The sequence below is a fragment of the Pristis pectinata genome, chromosome 2 (genome assembly GCF_009764475.1).
Source record: "Pristis pectinata isolate sPriPec2 chromosome 2, sPriPec2.1.pri, whole genome shotgun sequence".
Classification (NCBI taxonomy): Eukaryota; Metazoa; Chordata; class Chondrichthyes; order Rhinopristiformes; family Pristidae; genus Pristis; species Pristis pectinata.
This window is the reverse complement of record NC_067406.1, coordinates 114744018-114763618: the sequence shown is the minus strand read 5'-3', so window position 1 is coordinate 114763618 and position 19601 is coordinate 114744018. Positions and strand designations below refer to the sequence as shown.

The 19601-nt window shown below is 37.9% G+C and overlaps 1 protein-coding gene across 5 annotated transcripts in view; it reads left to right on the top strand.

Annotated features, from left to right (window-relative positions):
• Positions 1–19601, top strand: part of fbxw7 (F-box and WD repeat domain containing 7) — a 235794-nt gene that overhangs the window by 200014 nt on the left and 16179 nt on the right. For 3 of the 5 annotated variants that reach the window (XM_052010116.1, XM_052010114.1, XM_052010110.1), the window contains exons 3-4: positions 10344–10426; positions 12821–12965. In XM_052010116.1, the coding sequence (XP_051866076.1) occupies positions 10344–10426; positions 12821–12965 (228 nt within the window). The remainder of the gene's footprint in view (positions 1–10343; positions 10427–12820; positions 12966–19601) is intronic. The other 2 variants (XM_052010115.1, XM_052010111.1) reach the window with 1 other exon arrangement.

Genomic DNA, 19601 nt, shown 5'->3' with positions numbered 1-19601 from the left:
CTGAAACACTAACTAGTTGTATTTGATTAAGATTTTGCTTCTTTAATTGTGCAATTCTGTTCATTCATATATTTTAACATATCATCTGTATATTTTTAATACACAACTATGAAAAATGAGGTTAATAAAATCTACTAGTCAGTAACATATTGCAACTATTTTGTTGAAAATTAACCAACACACAATTGTAGAAATTTTAATTAGTTAATCTGCCCATTCCTTTTCTGGCCCAAAATACCAATTTTTCTTTGGAACATTAGTCGAATGTTCACTGTCCCTAAGCAGCATTTCTTTATAATTTACACATATTCTCTTGTCCTTTGAACAGTGTGTGTTATACTTGACAACAGAACAATTAAATATTTTTTTTCACAAAGGATAATATTTTATTCAATTGATGTAACTAATTAAAATGGTTTGCCATGTTCCAGTTTCAGCATTTATTAATTTCCACCAATTATTGCATTTGTTTTTCATATCTTATACAACATAACTTTATTTATTTAAAACCTTTACACTGCAGAACTCCCTAAAGATGTTCAGAGGAGTGTTAATAAAGTTTGACACCATGCCTCATAAAAATACATTAAAGTAAATCAAAAGCTTGATCAAAGGGACAGGTTGAAAGAAGAATCGAGATAAAAATTTTAAACATTTGCAGATACTGGAAATCTAAAATAAAAACAGAAAATGCTGGAAACACTCAGCAAGTCAGGCAGCAACTGTGGAAAGAGAAACAGCTAATGTTTCAGGTCAAAGAACCTTCTTTTACACACTTACTTTGCCTCTTGTGGCATATTCAGGGAATCAATGGATAGTTGATCACAGAATAACCTTCATTGAAGATTAGCTGCAATATAAGTACGGTAGCTGACAAAGAAGCCTCCATGGACTAAGCAACAGCAGATTCAACCTTGGTCATAAAATCCTTAATGGCAGAGCAGGTGGAGGAAGATATCATATCAGAATGAAAGGTGAATGAAAGTTGCATTACAATACAACCTCCAGTTTTTTTGGTATTGCTGACATTGATTTAAGGCCCTACTTTGTCACATATTTTATAACATCATTTTCGTGTTAAAAGAAGTCACGTGTGGGACTTGGATCCATGGATCATCATCTCCCAGCATTTTCTTCAAGCCCATTTGGCTTTTCATGTCTTTTGGTGATCAGCAGTTATGCCAAGGCAGGATTGTGAATTCTAGAAGCTCTTTGTCTCAAAATAGCACAAAGTTGATAGCCACAAACAGTTTGCTTTCACTTGGATGAATTGTGAATGATCATCTACTTTTGAGTCCATGTTGCTCACCCAACATGAGGAGAGGATTACAAAAGATGTTCTAAATATTTCATAACATTATAGAATGAAGCTATTTTGGTCCATTGAGTTTATGCCAGCTCATGGAGCAATCCCATTCTCTCACAAATATTTCCTGTGACCAACTCCCCACCACCAACCCCCTCCGTCCAACAGTTGGAGGATTGTCCAACAGTTTCAATGGCTCTCAGGAAGCTCAATGCCATTAAAGACAAAACACCCTATCTGTGATGAATGTTTAGAGTGGTGCACTCCATCCACCACTCTAAACATTCATCACTCTCCATCACTGGTACCCAATAGCTCTATTGCACATCATTTATCAATGCACTGCAGTTACCTGCCTATCTTACTGAGAGCATCTCCTAAATCCATTTTGTCTGTCTTCAAGAAAATCTTTGGCAGTGGGTATATGGGAAATTTACCACCTGTAGGTTCCCCTGTACTGGAAATACATTGCATTTCCTACTTTATCACTGGGTCTAAATCCTGGAACCCACTACTGAACAGAATTGTGGGAGCATCCTCAGCAGAAGCACTGTAATGCTCAAAGAGTTGGCTCACCACTACCTTCTCAAGGGCAGTTAGGGATGACAATAAATATGGCATTCACATCCTGGAAAATGAACAAAAAAAACACTGGAAGACAGTGTTTATTGTTTCGGAAGATCTTTGTCTTGGTCTAAAATTCTAGGATTTCAGTTTTGTATTGAGAATATTTTCCAGGTCAGTTTAGTGTTCAGTGAGGATTAAAGATAGTTCTAGTATGTTGTTCTAGAAAATGTGTGTAAGTAAAAGAAAATAAGAAGACATACAAAACAGTGTCACATTTAAGAGGCATTTGGATTGGTACAATGGAGGGGAGGGGCTTGGAGGGGAGGGGCTTGGAGGGTTATGGGCTGAATGTGGGCAACTGGGACTAGCAGGGAGAATGATGTGGTCGGCATGGACCAGTTGGGCTGAAGGGCCTGTTTCTGTGCTGTATTACTCTATAACGACACAAAAGTTGAACTAAAGCATTCAGAGAAACTGGGACATAAGTGGAAAAGAAGTAAGCTAATAAGATTGTCACAGAAAGATTTGGAGAAAATAGATTGCAAACACAATAGTACTCAGGTTGTTGGTATATAAACTGGACATGTTGTCACCAAAAAATAGTCCTGCTGCAAAAGATTTAAGAAATGCTCTTTGTGAGCGGACCTTGAGTAGAACATCGACATTGGCAAGGATTTGAGGGACAAGTGTATGTGCTATAAATATTATGTGAAAAGCACACTTTCAATAGATGTGTGGAGAAATTAAAACTGAAATGACACAGGCATATGACAAAAATAGCTCTAATAATACACTTAATGATCAATCATGCAATAGAAAATGTAAAGAGGAAGCAGAAATCCAAAAGTTGTGTGATGAAAGATGATTAGGTAACAAAAATGAAACATCAAAGGATTTTATAAACTATGTGCAACAGAATGGTGGAATGCCTGAAATACTAAATGACTTTTTCCAGAGCTTTTGGTAGACATGATAATGCAAGTGAAGGGACATGTGGATAGCTATGGATAAAGTAGTGCAGGAAAAGTCAAGTGGGCAGAAAGTGGGAATGGCACCAAGCCTTGGCACATCTAAATACATTTTAGATGCAATGAGGGATTCTGCCCCTAAATCCCTTTTCAGCAATGAATTTCAGAACCTAAGAGCCTCTGTGTGAAAAACCTGTTCCTTTTTTCCCTCAAATCCTTCTATACCTTTTATTTTAAATCCAAGCCTCCTGGTTTTTGCTCTCTCTGCCAATGGAAATAGGTGTCTAATATCTACTGTACCTAGGCCTTTTATAATTTTATACACCACAGTTAAATCTCTAATCTTCCTCTGCTCCAAACAATTAATCCAAGTTTATCCAATCTTTACTCATTGCTAAAGTTTTACAGTCATGACAACATTTTTGTAAATCTCCTCTGTAACTGCTTCAGCACAAGCACATTTTTCCTGCTACATGGCAAAGAAAACTGTATACAGTACTCAATTTGTGTCTATCATTGTACATTATTCTAGCCTAACTTCCCTGCTCTTATATTCTGTGCCACAGCTAATAAAGGAAGGAATCTGGTATGCTTTTCTAACCATGGTATTGATCTATCCTGCTACCTCTAAGGATCTATGGACATACATCCAAGGTTCCTGTGTCACACTGAGATCTTGCTTGGTGCTACCCTGTAGAGAGCTGATTCATTATATTACTCTTGGCCCTGGATGATTTGGTGATTTCATTTTGCTGCATGGTTCGGTGTGGAGTGAACCATCAAGGCTTTATGCAGAGGATGTCTGTGAGGACTAGGATAAGCGGTGCCAGCCCTCAGTGCTGTGATGTATGGCTCCGTGCTGCAACCTGCCCAGCAAGGTGAGTCTGGGCTACTGCTAGAGACAAGCAACAGCTGCTTCACATGTTGACAGCTCACCTGGATCCTATGCTCTCTCTCACTTCACCTCCTGTTGGATGTTATGGAAGCTGGGGGAAGCTACTGTGCCACCCAGGTACTTCACCCTGTAGAACTCCACTTTCTAGTCAGGAAAACAGCTATCAGCCATTACCTTTTATATCCTGGACACTGAGCCAATTTTGGATTCAGTTTGGATGCTCCTGTGAATCTCATGGGCTTTTACTTTTTTTGACTACCTGCTATGTAGGATCTTATCAAAAGCCTTGCTAAAATTCCTATAGACTACATCAAATTCACTGCCCGCTTTGTTACCTCCTCAAAAAAAAATCAATCCAGTCAGACAGAAACTTCCGTTAACAAAGCCATACTGACTTTCCTTAATTTGCCCTTCTGTTCATGCTGTTCATGCTGATCCTTAGAAATAGGTCCAATGGTTTTCCTACCATTGAAATTAAACTAACTGGCTTTTTTAATCCCTTTCTCCATTTTACTATATCACTACTCCAATGCAGAACACCCCTATTTTATCATTTCTCCTTTTCCAGAACTATGCTAAACGTAACTGAATTATGCTCACTTCCACTAATACTGTTTCCATCAGGCTAGCTTTAATCCCTAAGCACTAAATCTAGAATTACAAACCACCTCCTTCATAGTCTTTCTTGGTAGGCTTGCTACATACTTGGTAGAAAAGTTGTCCTGAACACAGTTCAGTAATTCTGTGCCCTCTATATTTTTTACACTGACTGTTCATAACAGTTAATATTAGGTTAATTGAAATCCCCACAATTAGTGCTCCAGTGATTTTTCAATTTTCACATATTCCCCCTGCAATTTTCTTCAACCGAATTCTGTGTAAAAATTATTGCTACTTAATTTAAATGTAGCAGTGATACTTCATTTAGCATGCAGAATGCATCCCCAGAAATAAGAGTACTAATGCAATCAGTGCTAAAGTGGGTCATTATGGCATTACAAATAGAGAGATGTGTTACTGACAATATTGTTGAGCTAGGAACCTTGCATGAATGCCTGGTGTCCCTGGTGCTGTACTGGGAACCTGGGTACCAGGAAATTGTCACTCAGATGTGGGGATTAAGGCTGCACCCTTGCTGGCACATTGAATGCAGGCCATTATTGGAGACTGCCACACCTGCTCCAAGTGTTGACAGACTACCTGGATCCTGGAGTCTCCCTCATCACCACCTGTTGGATGTGATGCAAGCCTATTTTCCTGTATCTTTGTACAGCTTTATGGCTCTCCCCAACCAATAGATTTCTCTATGGCAACAAGTGCAATAGTGGTCATCAGTGGGACTCAGGATGCTGGCACAGTGGCAGGGAGGACAGGGATTCACCCCAAGCTCACAGCACAACAGCCTGACTTGCTCATCCCATGCAGATGTTCTTTTTAAAATACAGGAGGTACATGTTCAGACCCTAGGATCAAGAGCACCATAATAAATGGGCACCGAGTGGGCTAACACCAAGTTAGCTACCATTGTATAAAGTTTTCATTAGGGGAGTTTCTCTGACCACAAACTTCACCACCAAATGTCCCAATTTTTGATTATATTTTCTGATAACACATTTTGCAATGGTAAACGATAACAGTTCCCATTTCATCTTGTTGGGATCACAGTCAGAATATAATTGTTTCTGAGGTCACCAAGGAGGTTTTGAATATATTTCTGGAGAGTGCCTGACCCCTGTATTCCTTCATAGATCATCTTTTTCTCTGGAGAGAAAATTCAGTAGTATGCACATATCAGTGATCTGGAATTAGATATATGGAATGCAATATCAAATTTTTCAAACAAAATCAAAATAAAGAGCATTAGTAACTGCAGAGAGTATTTCTCCACCATAATGATTTTTTACTTGCCTGAACCCCCTAATATTTGCTCAGAGGGTTACATTATGTTGAATTCAAAATCTTATCTTTACCTTTAATTTCCCTACCTTCCCATTCATTCTTCCTTATCTATGCAACTACCTCCCGTCCTGTACCCACATCTTCCACCCACCTCCCCCAATTCTAACCTTTTGTGTATTCCAACGTTCTCCATTTATATCAGTAGATTTATAGAAATTTATGGGACACCTTTAAGCCCATAGTGTGCATGCTGGCCAAAAATGTACAATCTAGCCTTCAGGGCCTTCTTCACTTAGAAGAAGAACATGGTTTGTAGGTGGTGAAGGACTAAGTTTTTTTTAAATATGCAGAATTTTATATTATTTTCAGACTACCTACAGACATTTAAAATGTCCAAATCTTTCCTGTCAGTGCTTAAATATGTGGCAAAAGATACACGAGCATTGTGGTAACATGTATGACAATACAAAAGGCCTGTACAATGTTTCCAGAAATAAGGGTTCAAATCCCATCATGACAACTGAGAAATTTAAATCCAATTAATTAAATTCAAGTGGACAAAAAAATTGGTATCAGCCACAGTAACCTTGAAAATAGTAGATTGCCATATAAATTCATCTGGTTTACTGATGTCCTTCAAGAAAGAAAATAAGCCATCCTTGCCCAGGTTGTTGTAAATGTGACTCCAGACTGGTTTACTCTTAGCAGCTGTCTGAAATAATATTTTGCACTAATGTGTTGGTGATGAAAATTAACAGAGTCCTCGTGACACCACACCTGGAGTATTGTGTCCAGTTAAGGTCTCCATAATTAAGGAATAATGTACTTGCAATGGTGGTGTTAAGTGAGGTTCACTAAGATGAATGGGTTGATGTTTGAAAAAAGGTTGAGTAGGTTGGGCACATGCTCATTGCATTTTGAAAGAATAAGACGTGACCTTTTTGAACCATATTGAAGCAGATTGACAGAGTGGATGCTGAGAGGATCCTCATGGGACTATCTCGAACTGAGGGGAATAATTTCAGAAAAAAGGGGAAGCCTATTTAAAACCATGATGAGGAATTTCTTCTCTTAGAGGGTTGTGAATTGTTGGAATTCTCTATCCTAGAGGAATGGAGTTATTGGATATATTTAAGGTGCAAATTTTCGTGAAGTCTAGAGGTGTCAGAGAGAATGGGAAGGTGGTGCTGAGGCGAATATTGGATCAGCCATATCTTATTGAATGGCAAAGCCGGCTTTTGGGATAGATTGATCTATTTCTGCTGCTGTTTCTTATGTTCTTTAAGGGTAACATCATCATTGTGCATTATAGGTCAAGTTTTCTGTTCAGACTAAGATGGTATTTGAACCAATCCTGTGTTCACTGTGACATTATCTTATATGGGTTTAGAAAATGAAGAAGTGTGCATTTGATTGGCACTTTAAAAAGGCTTTTACACGCCCTTCATTTGGGGGGGTGGCAGGGGAGGGCGGCAGAGAGAAATAGGGTGTGAAATTGATTTTGAGCTGTTAAAGCTCAAGTAGACACCTGTTTTGCAAAGGTTCCTGTCTAGCTCTGAAAATCTCAGCCTACCATCTCGAATCTTGGCGCAGTTGATCAGGAATTGCACACCAGAAGGTTAACGTCACAGGGTTACGGATGCTTCAAAGAACCAATGTGACCTCTGCATGCTTGGCATTCCACTCAGATCTGTAAAGGTTGGGAGTTACCTCTCAGGGGTTCCAAGAGCGCACTTGAAGCAAAACTAACTCCGAAGTAGGTGGCCGACCTCTGCCACTTCAGCTCCGATTGCTATGGCAATGGAAGATCATTGGCAGATGGAAAACCCTGAGTTTTGGCCCACATACCACCTGCATTATGTTTGTTATGAAGAAAGGCAGGTGAAATAATTTAAACACGCTGAAGGACAAGAGGGTGGGTGGCGGACATAGGGGCTTAATTTGTGTGGGTACCGACATACAGACCGCAAAGTAAACAGCGGTGGGGAGGAAAGGTCTATTTTTTTTTAAATGTGAATCAGTGAACACCGGAGACAAAATCCTCGGATCCATCAATAATTCCACACATTCCACATGCCCGCATTATGCAAATCGGAGGGGAGGGGGAGGGAGGGAAATGAGTTGTATTTAATCATGTGAAACCGGCTGCATTTCTCCTTCCGTTTCGCTCCCCCCTCAGCTTCCAGGCTCCCTGGGGCTTTGTTCATCTAATTGACGTGCAGCTCACATTGTTGGTAGCTGGACTGTGCCATTCCTTTTGTACAAGGCGGGGGGTGGAACACAGTGCAGTTCGATCCATCTGCTAGACACAGAAGAATCTGTTCATTGGACAGCAGCTCCTCCAAGGCTCGCTTCCCTGCATCAGCTTCCCCCTCCTTTTTTTCCCTATGTCGCTCCCCAAAGCCCAAGTACAGCTTGTCGTTTGAGAATTTGCTCGCCGGCGAACTGCATTGGCTTTGGAGACGGCGGTTTTCTCGGTTGTAGTGTAAGCTCGCCCATTCTTTGACGTGCCTGAGCATGTCCATGTTGGGGACATCGCACCATCTACCTGAAGAAGCACTGTATCCGCAATCATCAGCCGATCTCGCAGGCATCTGAACCAACAGTAACGATGGGTTTCTACGGCACTTTAAAAATGATCTTTTTTAAAGTAAGTCAACGTGATTGTATATTGTAGAAAGTGCAGTAATTAAGCGTCACTAGATTATGGCTATATTAATCTGTTCTTTGGAAACCACTGGCAAAAACCTATCGGTGCAAAATAAATTTGCTAGTTGCTTGAAGTAAAGTAGGCATCTATCCTTCACTTTAATAATGCGAAGTCGCCAATAATAATTGTTTCATAACCTGTGGAAATCGTCCACCAGAAATCACTGAAATCTTGCTACCTGTTACCCAACAACTGCGGCTAATTCCTTTTAAAACGGAACAGGGTTTAGAGTATTGTCATTTAAATTCTGCAAATGACTTGAATTGATTTTAGGCTTTTATGATAACACCATTTGTTGTCTTCCTCCTCCGCACCCCATCCCCTCCAAAAAAAACCAGTAGATTTTCTATCATAGAGGCATAATTTTGGCGAATACAACATTGAATCGAGGGTTTATGAAGTCAAGATACAGCTAAATTTTCTGTGACTTTGATTTATGTCATTTAATAGTTGATCGACCTATGACTTTACAGCAGCTCATAAAAAAACTGTCGCAGCTTCGCAAATAACTGCAAATATTCACGTCATTCGTTGAAAGGTGGCGAAGTCGAAGTGACAATTCCCTTTCTGGGGAATGTAGATCATGGTTTGTTTGTTTTATGTAAGACAAGCAATAAACTACCAATTAGATTCTCTTCTGAGTATGAAGAATTTATGGATTACATTTGTCCTATGCAACGTTAGGTCCTGTGCTGCACTGTGCTAGAAGAAATGGCAAGCATGAATAAGCTATTAAAAATCTCAAATTGTTTCACATTAGAGTTATGGATGACTAACACTTTATTTGGCAGTCTTTTTCACATTTTTAGGTTGGAACATTACTGTATATACCAATGTAATTAAATACTTAAACCCAAAACCATAATAGTAATTTCCTTCTCCATTGTACTAGTTAGAGCTGGCATATTATTGATCATGTTAAAGAACGGTAAATTCCCATTTCTTGGAATAAAATAAACCAAGTGACCTGGGTATTTATTTTGTAAGGAAAAAATTGCATTTGGCTGGTTAGCTACCTTTTTAGCTGACTGAATGACTCATTCCTTTGCTGTAAATTGTACACACTCTGCTGTCTTTATGCCGCACGGTTTGGATCTGAGGTCAGGCATAAACATGCAATGACTGAATAATCTGATTTTAAATACAGTGCTACAGTTAATTTTTAAATGTATTTCCCAGGGAAGGTTATTATTCCATTTTATGATCACTTAGTAAGAATAATTTTACTAATTCAGTAAATTCTTTCTTAAAAGGCCAAAGATCCTTGCAGTAAATTTAACCCATGTTAAATACAGTGAAGCATTTAACAAACTGCGGTTCCTGATGCCTATTGACAAGAATTCCTCCCGCCGTCTTAAATATTTTAGTTAAAAAGGAATTGTTATTCTGTAGTACATTGTGGAAGCTTTATGTACACTGGAACAATTCTTTCCACTGTTCCAGGTTAGGTATGTGAAATCTTTCCCAGAGCAGTATCCAATTGCATATTTAAAACTGCCTTGTTTTACATTTCCATTAGATATTTTTAAAAAGCCCATGGAACTCGAGCAAAGCTAAACCTTCTCATGCCTTGCAAAATACCAGTGATAACCATTTATTCCATTCAATTTAGTTGATTAAACTTCTTTATGACTCATTAAATAAATTTATGTTTAAAAAAACTATGTACAAATATACTTTAAAATGTTGTAACATTGAAAAGTTTAACAAAAGGAGCTGAAAGCATTACATTAAAGAGCATCAGATATTTTAAGTGATAAGCATTTAAGTCCCTTCTCATGAATTCAATATTAAGAATGCTGAGATAGCTGATCAGTACTTAATCCATGATGAAAATGCTTTAATTATTATGTGATTGTTATTATTTGTGAAACTGAACAGCAATATACCAGGTTTCTTTATTGTTGTGATTGTTTATGCATGGTAATACATAGTTGGCTCAAATTAAAAAGTAGAGTTTTCAATTCTTTGTTTGAAACATTTCTTTTCCTGTTTCAGATGAAGAGAAAATTGGACCCTGGCCCTGAGGTCCGGTCTTTCTCTTCAGGGAAGAAACCTTGTAAAGGCTCAGACTACAAAAGGTACCTTGGATGTCTTTGTTATCATGAGATACTAGCAGGGTTTGCATGCTGCATACTTCAATGTTTCCTGTTTACAAAAATAAGTAGTCTCAGTTAATAATGATAGATGTGAGTTTTAAAAGGGAACTTGTGTAATAAATGCACAACCTGAATGTTTGTTGCTGTATTATTCCTCCGCTCTTGCATGTTGTCTAGGTTCCTTGTTGCCATATAAAGAGAGGCTGTGATGAGGCAGGTTCTTGGCATAAAATCCAAAGCATGAAAATTGGACTAATTTTTGTCCAATTATAAACTGGCAGTATAAGGCCACAGGGTAGAAATCGTCACATCCATTAGCAAACAACTGCTACTGACATGGCAACAAATTCTATCCCATAGATACAAGACCTAGCCTTGCGGGAGATGGTTTCCATCATTTGATTTCTCAGACCCACAGTAATGTTTTCATTATTGGCAAATAAAATCATTTGTTAATGTGTTAACATTTTAACCTGTCATGTTCTCAGCTGTCAAGCTCATAAGGTTGCTTAGCTGTAAAGCTTTAATTAAACAATATATAGTATATGTGCAGCACAAAATGGATGAGTAGAATCTTTGTAAATTATATCTCTTATTATTGTGTTTATTTGTTCTTTATTAGCAGTTAACTAGAATAGGGACTTCCAAGATTATTTTGTTTAATTGTTAACAGCATTCTTGTACTGTGACAATATTCCTTAGTGATCATGAGCACAGACAATGATGCCTCATATTAATAAAATTTTAGATGAATTATAATGTAATTCTGAAGTCTTAAAGAGATTTAGTATAAAATTCATAAAACAGTTTGATACCTCTTTCAGAAATGTCAGTAACTTCCTTCTGCTTTCAATGTTTAATTTACGATAAGGAGTTTTTAGTACAAAAGATATGTTGCAGTTATCATCTGAAAACAACAAACTTAAAAAGTATATTTAAATTGGTTGTGACTCAAGGGAACAATATTAATCAACCATTGGAAATGTTGGAGATACTTCAGAAGAATAGGTATTTAATACCCATTGAATGGGCTCATGTCTTCCCATGATGCTTTGCAGCATATACTTTGAATTGGTGCTGTTGGTAGTATGAGCATTCATTGTGAGCATGTGTACCTCCACAAGCCATAATTTGATTTTCAGATTTTTTTTATGTTGTAAAACAAAGCTATTCGTTTTGGGCTCTCCCCTACTATCTTCCCCACCCCCACTCAAAAAGCATTTTTGTCATGGACAACACAAACAGGTAATTAAATTGAGTGAAGCCTTGACCAGTTGAGCTCTGCATAGGTCTGGCAAGGAGAATAAGACATTTTATATTCGTATGTATCATAACTGAGATTGAAACTCATTAGAGGTTTGGTTCAAAACTATATTCCAGCATTGCTAGGTTCCCTGTGTTGTTAATCCAATATACTGACTCTCAATCCAACCAACAATAATGCTACATACTAGTGTTCTAGTGTGCCTGAGTGGTATTGCAGCTGAGTCAGGCATGTGATCAAGCTCCAATACTTCATAATCTAGTCTTGCTTAAAAAAAAATTAGATTATGAAGTCATATTATCAGCAATGCCCTGCTTTGAAGAACACATACTGTGAACCCCATATCTGCATAAAAGTTCCTGTGATGCTCTAAGTAAACCAGTTCTTCTGGTGCCCTGGCCAATATTCATTCTCATTTAATGAGCAAGTTAATTGTTAATCTTATGTTTCTGTGAGGAATCTTGATGTGTGCAAATTGACTGTCATACCTGCCTGCATACCAACAATTCCAGCATTTCAAATGAAATTTACTGGCATTAGAGTGCTTTCTGATATCTTGGGAAAATGAAATAAAGTACATGAGTTATTCCTTTTCCCCTTTCTTTCATCTTGTTTTTTTGCATTTTGTATAGAAGTGGCTACAAATAAAGGATTGTTTTCAGTTAGATTCTAATGGTGTTCCTGAACTTGCTCTCATAAAAGCTAAAGCTAATTCTTTTTGAGCTATCAACACTTTTTCAGGTTGGATCTCCATTCATCAGTAATCCATAAACACAAATCCATCCATATTCTGTTTCTCATATAACAGCTCAAACCAAGTGTCATTCCTGTGTCCTGGTCCGTGGACCCTTCAGTTGTAAAATTTTCATCCTTGTTTTTGGATCCCTTCAATGCCTCATCCTTCTCTCTTTTTATATGATTACAATTCATTGAATCAGCTGGGGATATTTTATAATAAAGCTACTATATAATTATATGTTTACTTTTGTCTGCTTCAGCAATACAAATGTCATCCTAGGTGAACAGGATGTGTTGATATGTGAAGTATTTGAAGTAATGATACATTTTTCTGTTTTTAACCAAAGTCTGGTTTAATAATCTACTTTTGCCAGCAGCACCACTGGGCTGGTTCCATGTTCAGCAACACCTACCACTTTTGGTGATCTGAGAGCAGCAAATGGGCAAGGGCAACAGCGGCGCCGGATCACATCTATTCAGCCCCCTCCAGAACTCCAGGATTGGTTGAAAACTTTTCAGGTTAGTATGTGCTAAAATACCAATGAGCTATTTATCATGAAGAATTATTGAAATTAAAACAAAAATTATGGTGCTTACATAAAAGGCCACTAAGTAAAATTGAGGCCTGTGGCAGCACAGATAAATAATTGACTCTTGGGCTGAAAGTGTTTCAGATTGGAGGATGGTATGTGGTGGTAATCACCTGGGGTCAGTCCTTGACTACTACTTTTTTTGATGTATATTAATGACTCAGATATGAACGTGCAGGATAACATTTCACATTTGTAGACCCCACAAAACTTAAATGTATGGTAATTGGTGAGGTGGATCGTAATAGACTTTAAAAGGGGACAGGCTGGTTGATTGAGCAGACAAATGGTTGCTGAAAATGATTACAAAAATGTGAAATTGTACATTTTGGCTGAAAAAACAAGAAACATTAGACTAAATAGCACAGCTCTAAAATTTATGCAGGAATGAAAGAGGCCAAAGTGGCAGGACATGTTGAGGGAGTCTTTACTAATGATACTGGATCTGCGGCATTATATTTAGAGTACTATTGTACCAAGCAGGGAGACGTTGTTCAATCCTTAATAAAGTACTGGTTAGACTGCAACTAGAGTTTTGTGTCCAGTTCTGGTCAACACATTTTTAAAAAATGTGAAGGTTCTACAGAAGTACAAAAGAGATTTACTAAATTTACCATGGATGGTGGATTTTGTCGTCTTTAGACTTGAGTTGCTTGGATTGTTCCCCTTAAAGGAAAGGAGGTTGTGGCTAAAGGTATACAGAATTATGAGTATAAACAGGGCTAAATAGAAGCTATTTCCATTGGTAGATGGTTCAAGATCCAGGAGAGAGAGATTCAGGGTGATGTGGGAAGTTTTGTTTACATGGGGAATAGTTATGATTTAAAACATTGCTCGTAAGGGCAGTGGAAACCAAGTCATTAGGTCCTTCAAAAGAGAATTGGATACACTCTTAATTAAAAACAATTTTCAGAGCTACAATGTAAGAGCAGAATGGGACTGAATAGCTTGCTCTGCAAGGAGCCAGCGGGAATTTGATGGACTGCATGGCTTCCTGTGCTGTTATGATTTTGCTTCTGCTTTTATGTAGCATATATGCCTTAAATTCTTTAGCATATATATACTGGGCCTGTTCCTGTGCTGTACTGTTCTATGTTCTACATTCATATATTCCACTACCAGATCTTGGAGAAACAAATATTTGCCTTAAGTAAATATTTTCTGATAAATATTCATGAATTGTTGGGTTTTTGTCTGTATTTTGAAGAATAGTGGGAGATTTATTTGCATTTTGATTGTTTTACCTCTGATCTATAATAATTTTTAGAATATGAAAAAACAATGTGACTGTATCTCTGTTTCAGATGTGGAGTCAGACTTAAAAGAATTGCAAAACAAATAGCTCTCTAATGACACTAGACAGGACTCAGTACATCTATAGTCCTCACTTCCTGCCTTTTAATATAAAACTATTTCCTCTGAGTAGCATAAATACACAGTCTAGAAACTTTCTGTCTGTCACATTCGAATTACATCTGTGGAAATAGTTCGACTCTGCATGCAATTTGTGTGAAGTGGTCCACAACATTACATGAAATTTGCTTCAGCTTTTCTATTTAGCTGAAAATTTATATTTTCCATATGGAAATAAACTTTGTGCAAGTGCTCAATGAAATTTGTTTGGGGCTGAGGGTGTAAGATTGCATCAGTCCACTAAGCATATTTTTCAGCACTGATATAAATGCATTACTGATAGGGCTTCATAAGTCTCCAGTGTATAAATGAGTTTGGTGTGTAATATTAAACATTGCAAATGAAGAAGCTCACTGCAGCAACCTTTTATCTAAGTGATCCAAAAAGACCAAGAAGTTGGTGTTCCCCAAGGCTCAATCCTTAGCCCCCTTCCTGTTTTTTATTTGTATACAGTCCTTCAGCCACATCATCAAAAATCAATTTTCATGTGTACATTAATAACACTCAGTGCTTTCCCTCCCACCTCTCTCAATTTCCTCAGCTATCTTGTTAGAAAATTTAAAAATGCAAATGCTGGGAATCTGAAATAAGAAAAGAAAATGCTAGAAAACTCAGCAGGTCAGGCAGCATCTATGGAAAGAGAAACTGTTAAAGTTTTGATTCTGTGACCCGTCACCAGAACAGAGAAAGAAAGATGCAAATTAGCTTTCAATAGGTGTAGAAGATAGGGGATTAATGTGTAGAACAAAGGGAGTGTCTGTGATAGGAAGAGTGGAAATGTTTAATGGTGGCATTTACCAACATATTAAGCTTGGTCTGTGCAATGTGGTGTTAATGATGTAGTGGGACCTGCCAGGCAGGCTAGACTCTTATGTGAGCTAACATGATATGAAAATGGAAAATGCTGTTTTTAAAAAAAAAGCAGGTCATGGAGCATCTGTGGAAAGAAAAACAGTTAACATTTCAGATGAGTGACCTTCCATCAGACCTGAGAAAGGGAGAAGCAAATTAATCAAGGTAGAACAAAAGGAATTTCTCTGATAACATGAGATGATGTGGCTGGTGAGATCAGATAAACTATTATGGCTGTGTAATGTATTGCTGATGTGGTTCTGGCATACAAGGACATGCCCAGCAGGATAGGCTATACACAGAGGAAGAGGAAAAAAGGATGGCTGGCAGAAATGGTTCTAATATAGAAAGAATGGAAGAGAATATTATCTAAAGTTAGAGAATTTGATATTGAGTCCTGCAACATTAAGATGAGGTGGTATTCCTCAAACTTGCATTTGTTTTTATAACAATATTGGATAACCAGAAATTTCCTTCAACTAAATATTGGGAACATAAAAGCTTACAGTCTTTGATCTCTACTATATATCACCTTCCCTGAAGATTGATTCCATTCCCTTTCTGAGACTGAATCAGACAGTTGGTATCATATTTCACCTCAGTGAGATTTGCACTATGTACCATGCCTTCACAAAGACTATTTATTTATATCTCTATAACATTCCAACTCCACCCTTTTTCGGCTCCTGATTAAGCATTACTTAAATTTTAAAATTCTCTTGTTTTCAATTTTTCTTTCTATGGCCTGAACCCTGTCCATCTGGTGCTGTACAATCTTCTCCAGTTCCACAATCCTCCAGGATTTATGCACACTCCACTCCTGATTTTCACTATTCTTCAATGTGGCTGTGCCATCAGCTGCCAAGGCTCTAAGTTCCACAATTCCCACTTTAAACTTAAATATCTTCCTCCCATTTTACCTTCAGGTGGCTCCCTAACACCTAGTTAGTTGAGTGAGTTGACTATAGCATTGGCAGAAATGGGTGGATAAAAAGCATTAAGTTTCAATCTACAAATACAAGTGTAAAACAAACACTTCAGATGTACTAAGTAAACCCATAATGAGCAGCAGATAAGTAATTTTGGATGATGATCATATTGAGTGTGCTGCTTATTGTTCAAGAAAGGCAACAGCATTAATCATTTTTTTCCAAATAGACCAAGAAGAGTTTTGAAATGGTATTTTAGGGTTTGGAGCGAAGGCAGTTGAATGCTGGATATGTAGAACAGCCTGTTATCAGCTTGGGTGAGGAAAAGGGTCTTTTGTTGTTTCATTAAAGAGTGCTAACGATGATAGAAGGAATGCAACCATTTACATTGTCAATTGTGTAGTTGTGAAGAGGGCAGATTAGTTTTGGAAACTGAGTAAGGATGTTGAGTAAAAAAAGAGACTGAGGGAACAAAAGATGTCTCATAAGAAAATTAACCTAAGGAGGCCATGAATTGACAAGAAAACCGCACAGGAAAGGAAAAGGCTTTGGGGAGAGATCAAGAGTAAAATGAAAAGGAGAGAGTTACCATTATGGGCAGCCTCATTGTACTTAATTAAAAAAAAGTTAATATTAGAGGTGGTTGTGAACAGGGTAAGGGAAAGGAATGTGAGAAGGCACTGAACAGTGCAGTGAAGAAGCCATAGATTGCCTTGTTCTTCCCGATTCATCTTAGCATTTTCTATAGTTTTAGCTGAGGCATGTGAAGCAAAGTGATAATTGGTGTGGTCATGCTACATTTGGCCGTGAATGCCCAGATCAAATGTATGCCAGGTCCAAACCAGGAGTAAGAGTTGTTAGTGATTCAGCAGGAACTTGTTCATCAAAGGTGGAGGCAGAGGAACTGTTACTTAGCCCACAACTGCATAATGAAGAGGACAAAGGGCCAGAAAAGAGCTTGAGTTGTATGTGAAGGGACTAGGATAGAGAAATTCCCTCTGAAATTTAGTGAGTGTAGTGGAAATGAGACCATTTGGAAATTGAGGAAAATGTAGAAGCTAACTGTAATGGTTTGATTATTGCTGGAAGAAAAGCTATGAGGTGGGAAACTCAACCTGACACCTGAAACCTGTGGGTGGGAGAGTATTGTGAGTGAGTAAGTTTGGCAATGCCCCATATCCATGCAGGGTAGGTCATCATAACTTCAAGTCCACATTCCCCACCTGCCCCAGTAAGCACTCTTCTATGCACATAAAGAATCTACCTCTGCCATAAAAACATTCAAAGACTCTGCTTCCACCACCTTGAGAGAAGAAATTTTGACACATTGCTGCCTTAGGTGTGCAGATCCCCTGCATCTAAACAGTGACCCCTTGGTCAATGTCCTTTCCACATCTCCCTCAGAATCTTGTATTTGGAGATATTCATATCTGGTGATATTATGGGAACTGTTGTGTTAAACCAACAAGCTTATTTGAGAGATGTAAATAGAGAATATTGCAAATACTCGGGTGTTTGAGAAGCATAGAGGAAGGGAGATTAGAGTGAAGTTGACGCAAAACTAGAGCCCTCAGAACATAAATAACTCTCGGTTTAGCTCAAGGTAGCATAGCAACTGTAAAAATGAGGAAAGGTAACATGTAAAATCAAAAGCAAACAAAGTAGCAGGACTAATGGCAATGGAAAACTTAGTTTCTGCTGTCCACAAGCAGTTTAAACTGAACTAAACTGAAGAATCTGCAGTGATGTCAGAAGGCAGGTCTGCAGTGCCTTGGACTATCCTTCTCTTTTCATTTTTCCCTCTCTTCACCCCACCATGATCTGTTGAGCATTATTAGATCAGAGGATGACCACTGCTACATTTAAATCAATGAACCCTATGATGCTGTTTGCAGATTGAAATGTGGTCTGAGTCTGCAAAGGTTTCCTTATCGAACAATAGAATTGAAAGATCAAAGTTTTTCTTTACAATAGTTATTTTCTGTCCCTAAAGGATTTGTTTCCAACTTTGCAGAATAACATGTTGTGTTTTATGTGATTTAACTCCTGTTATAATTTCAGGAGTTCCTCAAGGCCAAGTCCTAGGTCCAGTCATCTTGGCTCTTTCATCATTAACCATCCCGTTGCAATTAGACTGAAAATTGTAATATTTTCAGATAATTGCACAGTACTTACAGTTCCTCAGGTGACAAAGCAGCCTCTCCTTATATACAACAAAATCTGAATAAAATCCAACTTCTAAAGTACGTTCATCACAAGGACTGCAATGGTTTCAAAAAGTGGCTCCTCATCACCTTTTTAGGAGCTAGGAATGGGCAATAAATACCAGCCTTGCCACTGACACCTGCATCCTAAGATTAGATATTTATAACTGGAACATGGATGGTCATTAGAAAGTACTATCACTATATTTGTAAGCAATTTACTAAATTATTAGATATCTAAGCTGAAGTACTCAGCGGTTCTCCCAAATACCTGCCATAACATTGACAGACACACCAGAGAATCAGTATAAACAGCCAATTATCATGTTTGTTTGGGGTTTCTGCCAAAGTTATGGCATACAGTCACAAATTTTGCCCCTAAGTGTCTAGTACATTTTGGGTCTTGTGCTTTACCACAGTTGTAAAATGATACTAAATGCTTTGTGCTTCTGAATTGCCCACCACAATATAATGTCTAATGTTCCTTCAGCAAAAAGTGAAACATGCTAACTCTCAATAATTAGATTTTATTGTGCTAATGGAGCACCAGTTCATTCCAGACAGAAGAATATCATCTGCATATAATCTTGCATGTCAGAACTGGCTCTAGTCTAACCAATGTATTCCAATATGGTTTCAATGCTTATATCTACCCACCAATTTAGAAAATTACCCAGGTATGTCCAGTCCACAAAAAAAAGTTTTTCTTCCTAGCTTGTGCTTTAGCTGGCCCCTCACTTTTTTTTGCTTTCATCATTCTGTAACCTTTGCTGTTGCTTTTCTTCAAAACGCACTTAAATTTCTTTTTACTTTAGTTTTTATTGCTTTCATTTCCTGTTTCCATCAAAGTAATATCCTTTTGAATTAATTGGCCCATTATTTTTTTTGCTGTCAAAACAATGGCAAAGCTAATAGCTCCCACTGTTACTTATGAGCAAATGCTCTAGCAACTTTGGATGAGGGGCAATGCAAGGTTATAATCAGAAATCTGAAAGCTGGTGTTTGGGATGTGCAGTTGGTATCATTATAGTGGCTGTATTTGCAACAGAAATCTAAGTTTTGTCCATTTTATTCTAAGCACTTTTTAAATAATGTGATAAATGTGAATTATTGCCACTCAGCAACATCTCTAGCACCTGTCCCCACTACCACATTATCAACTTGTAC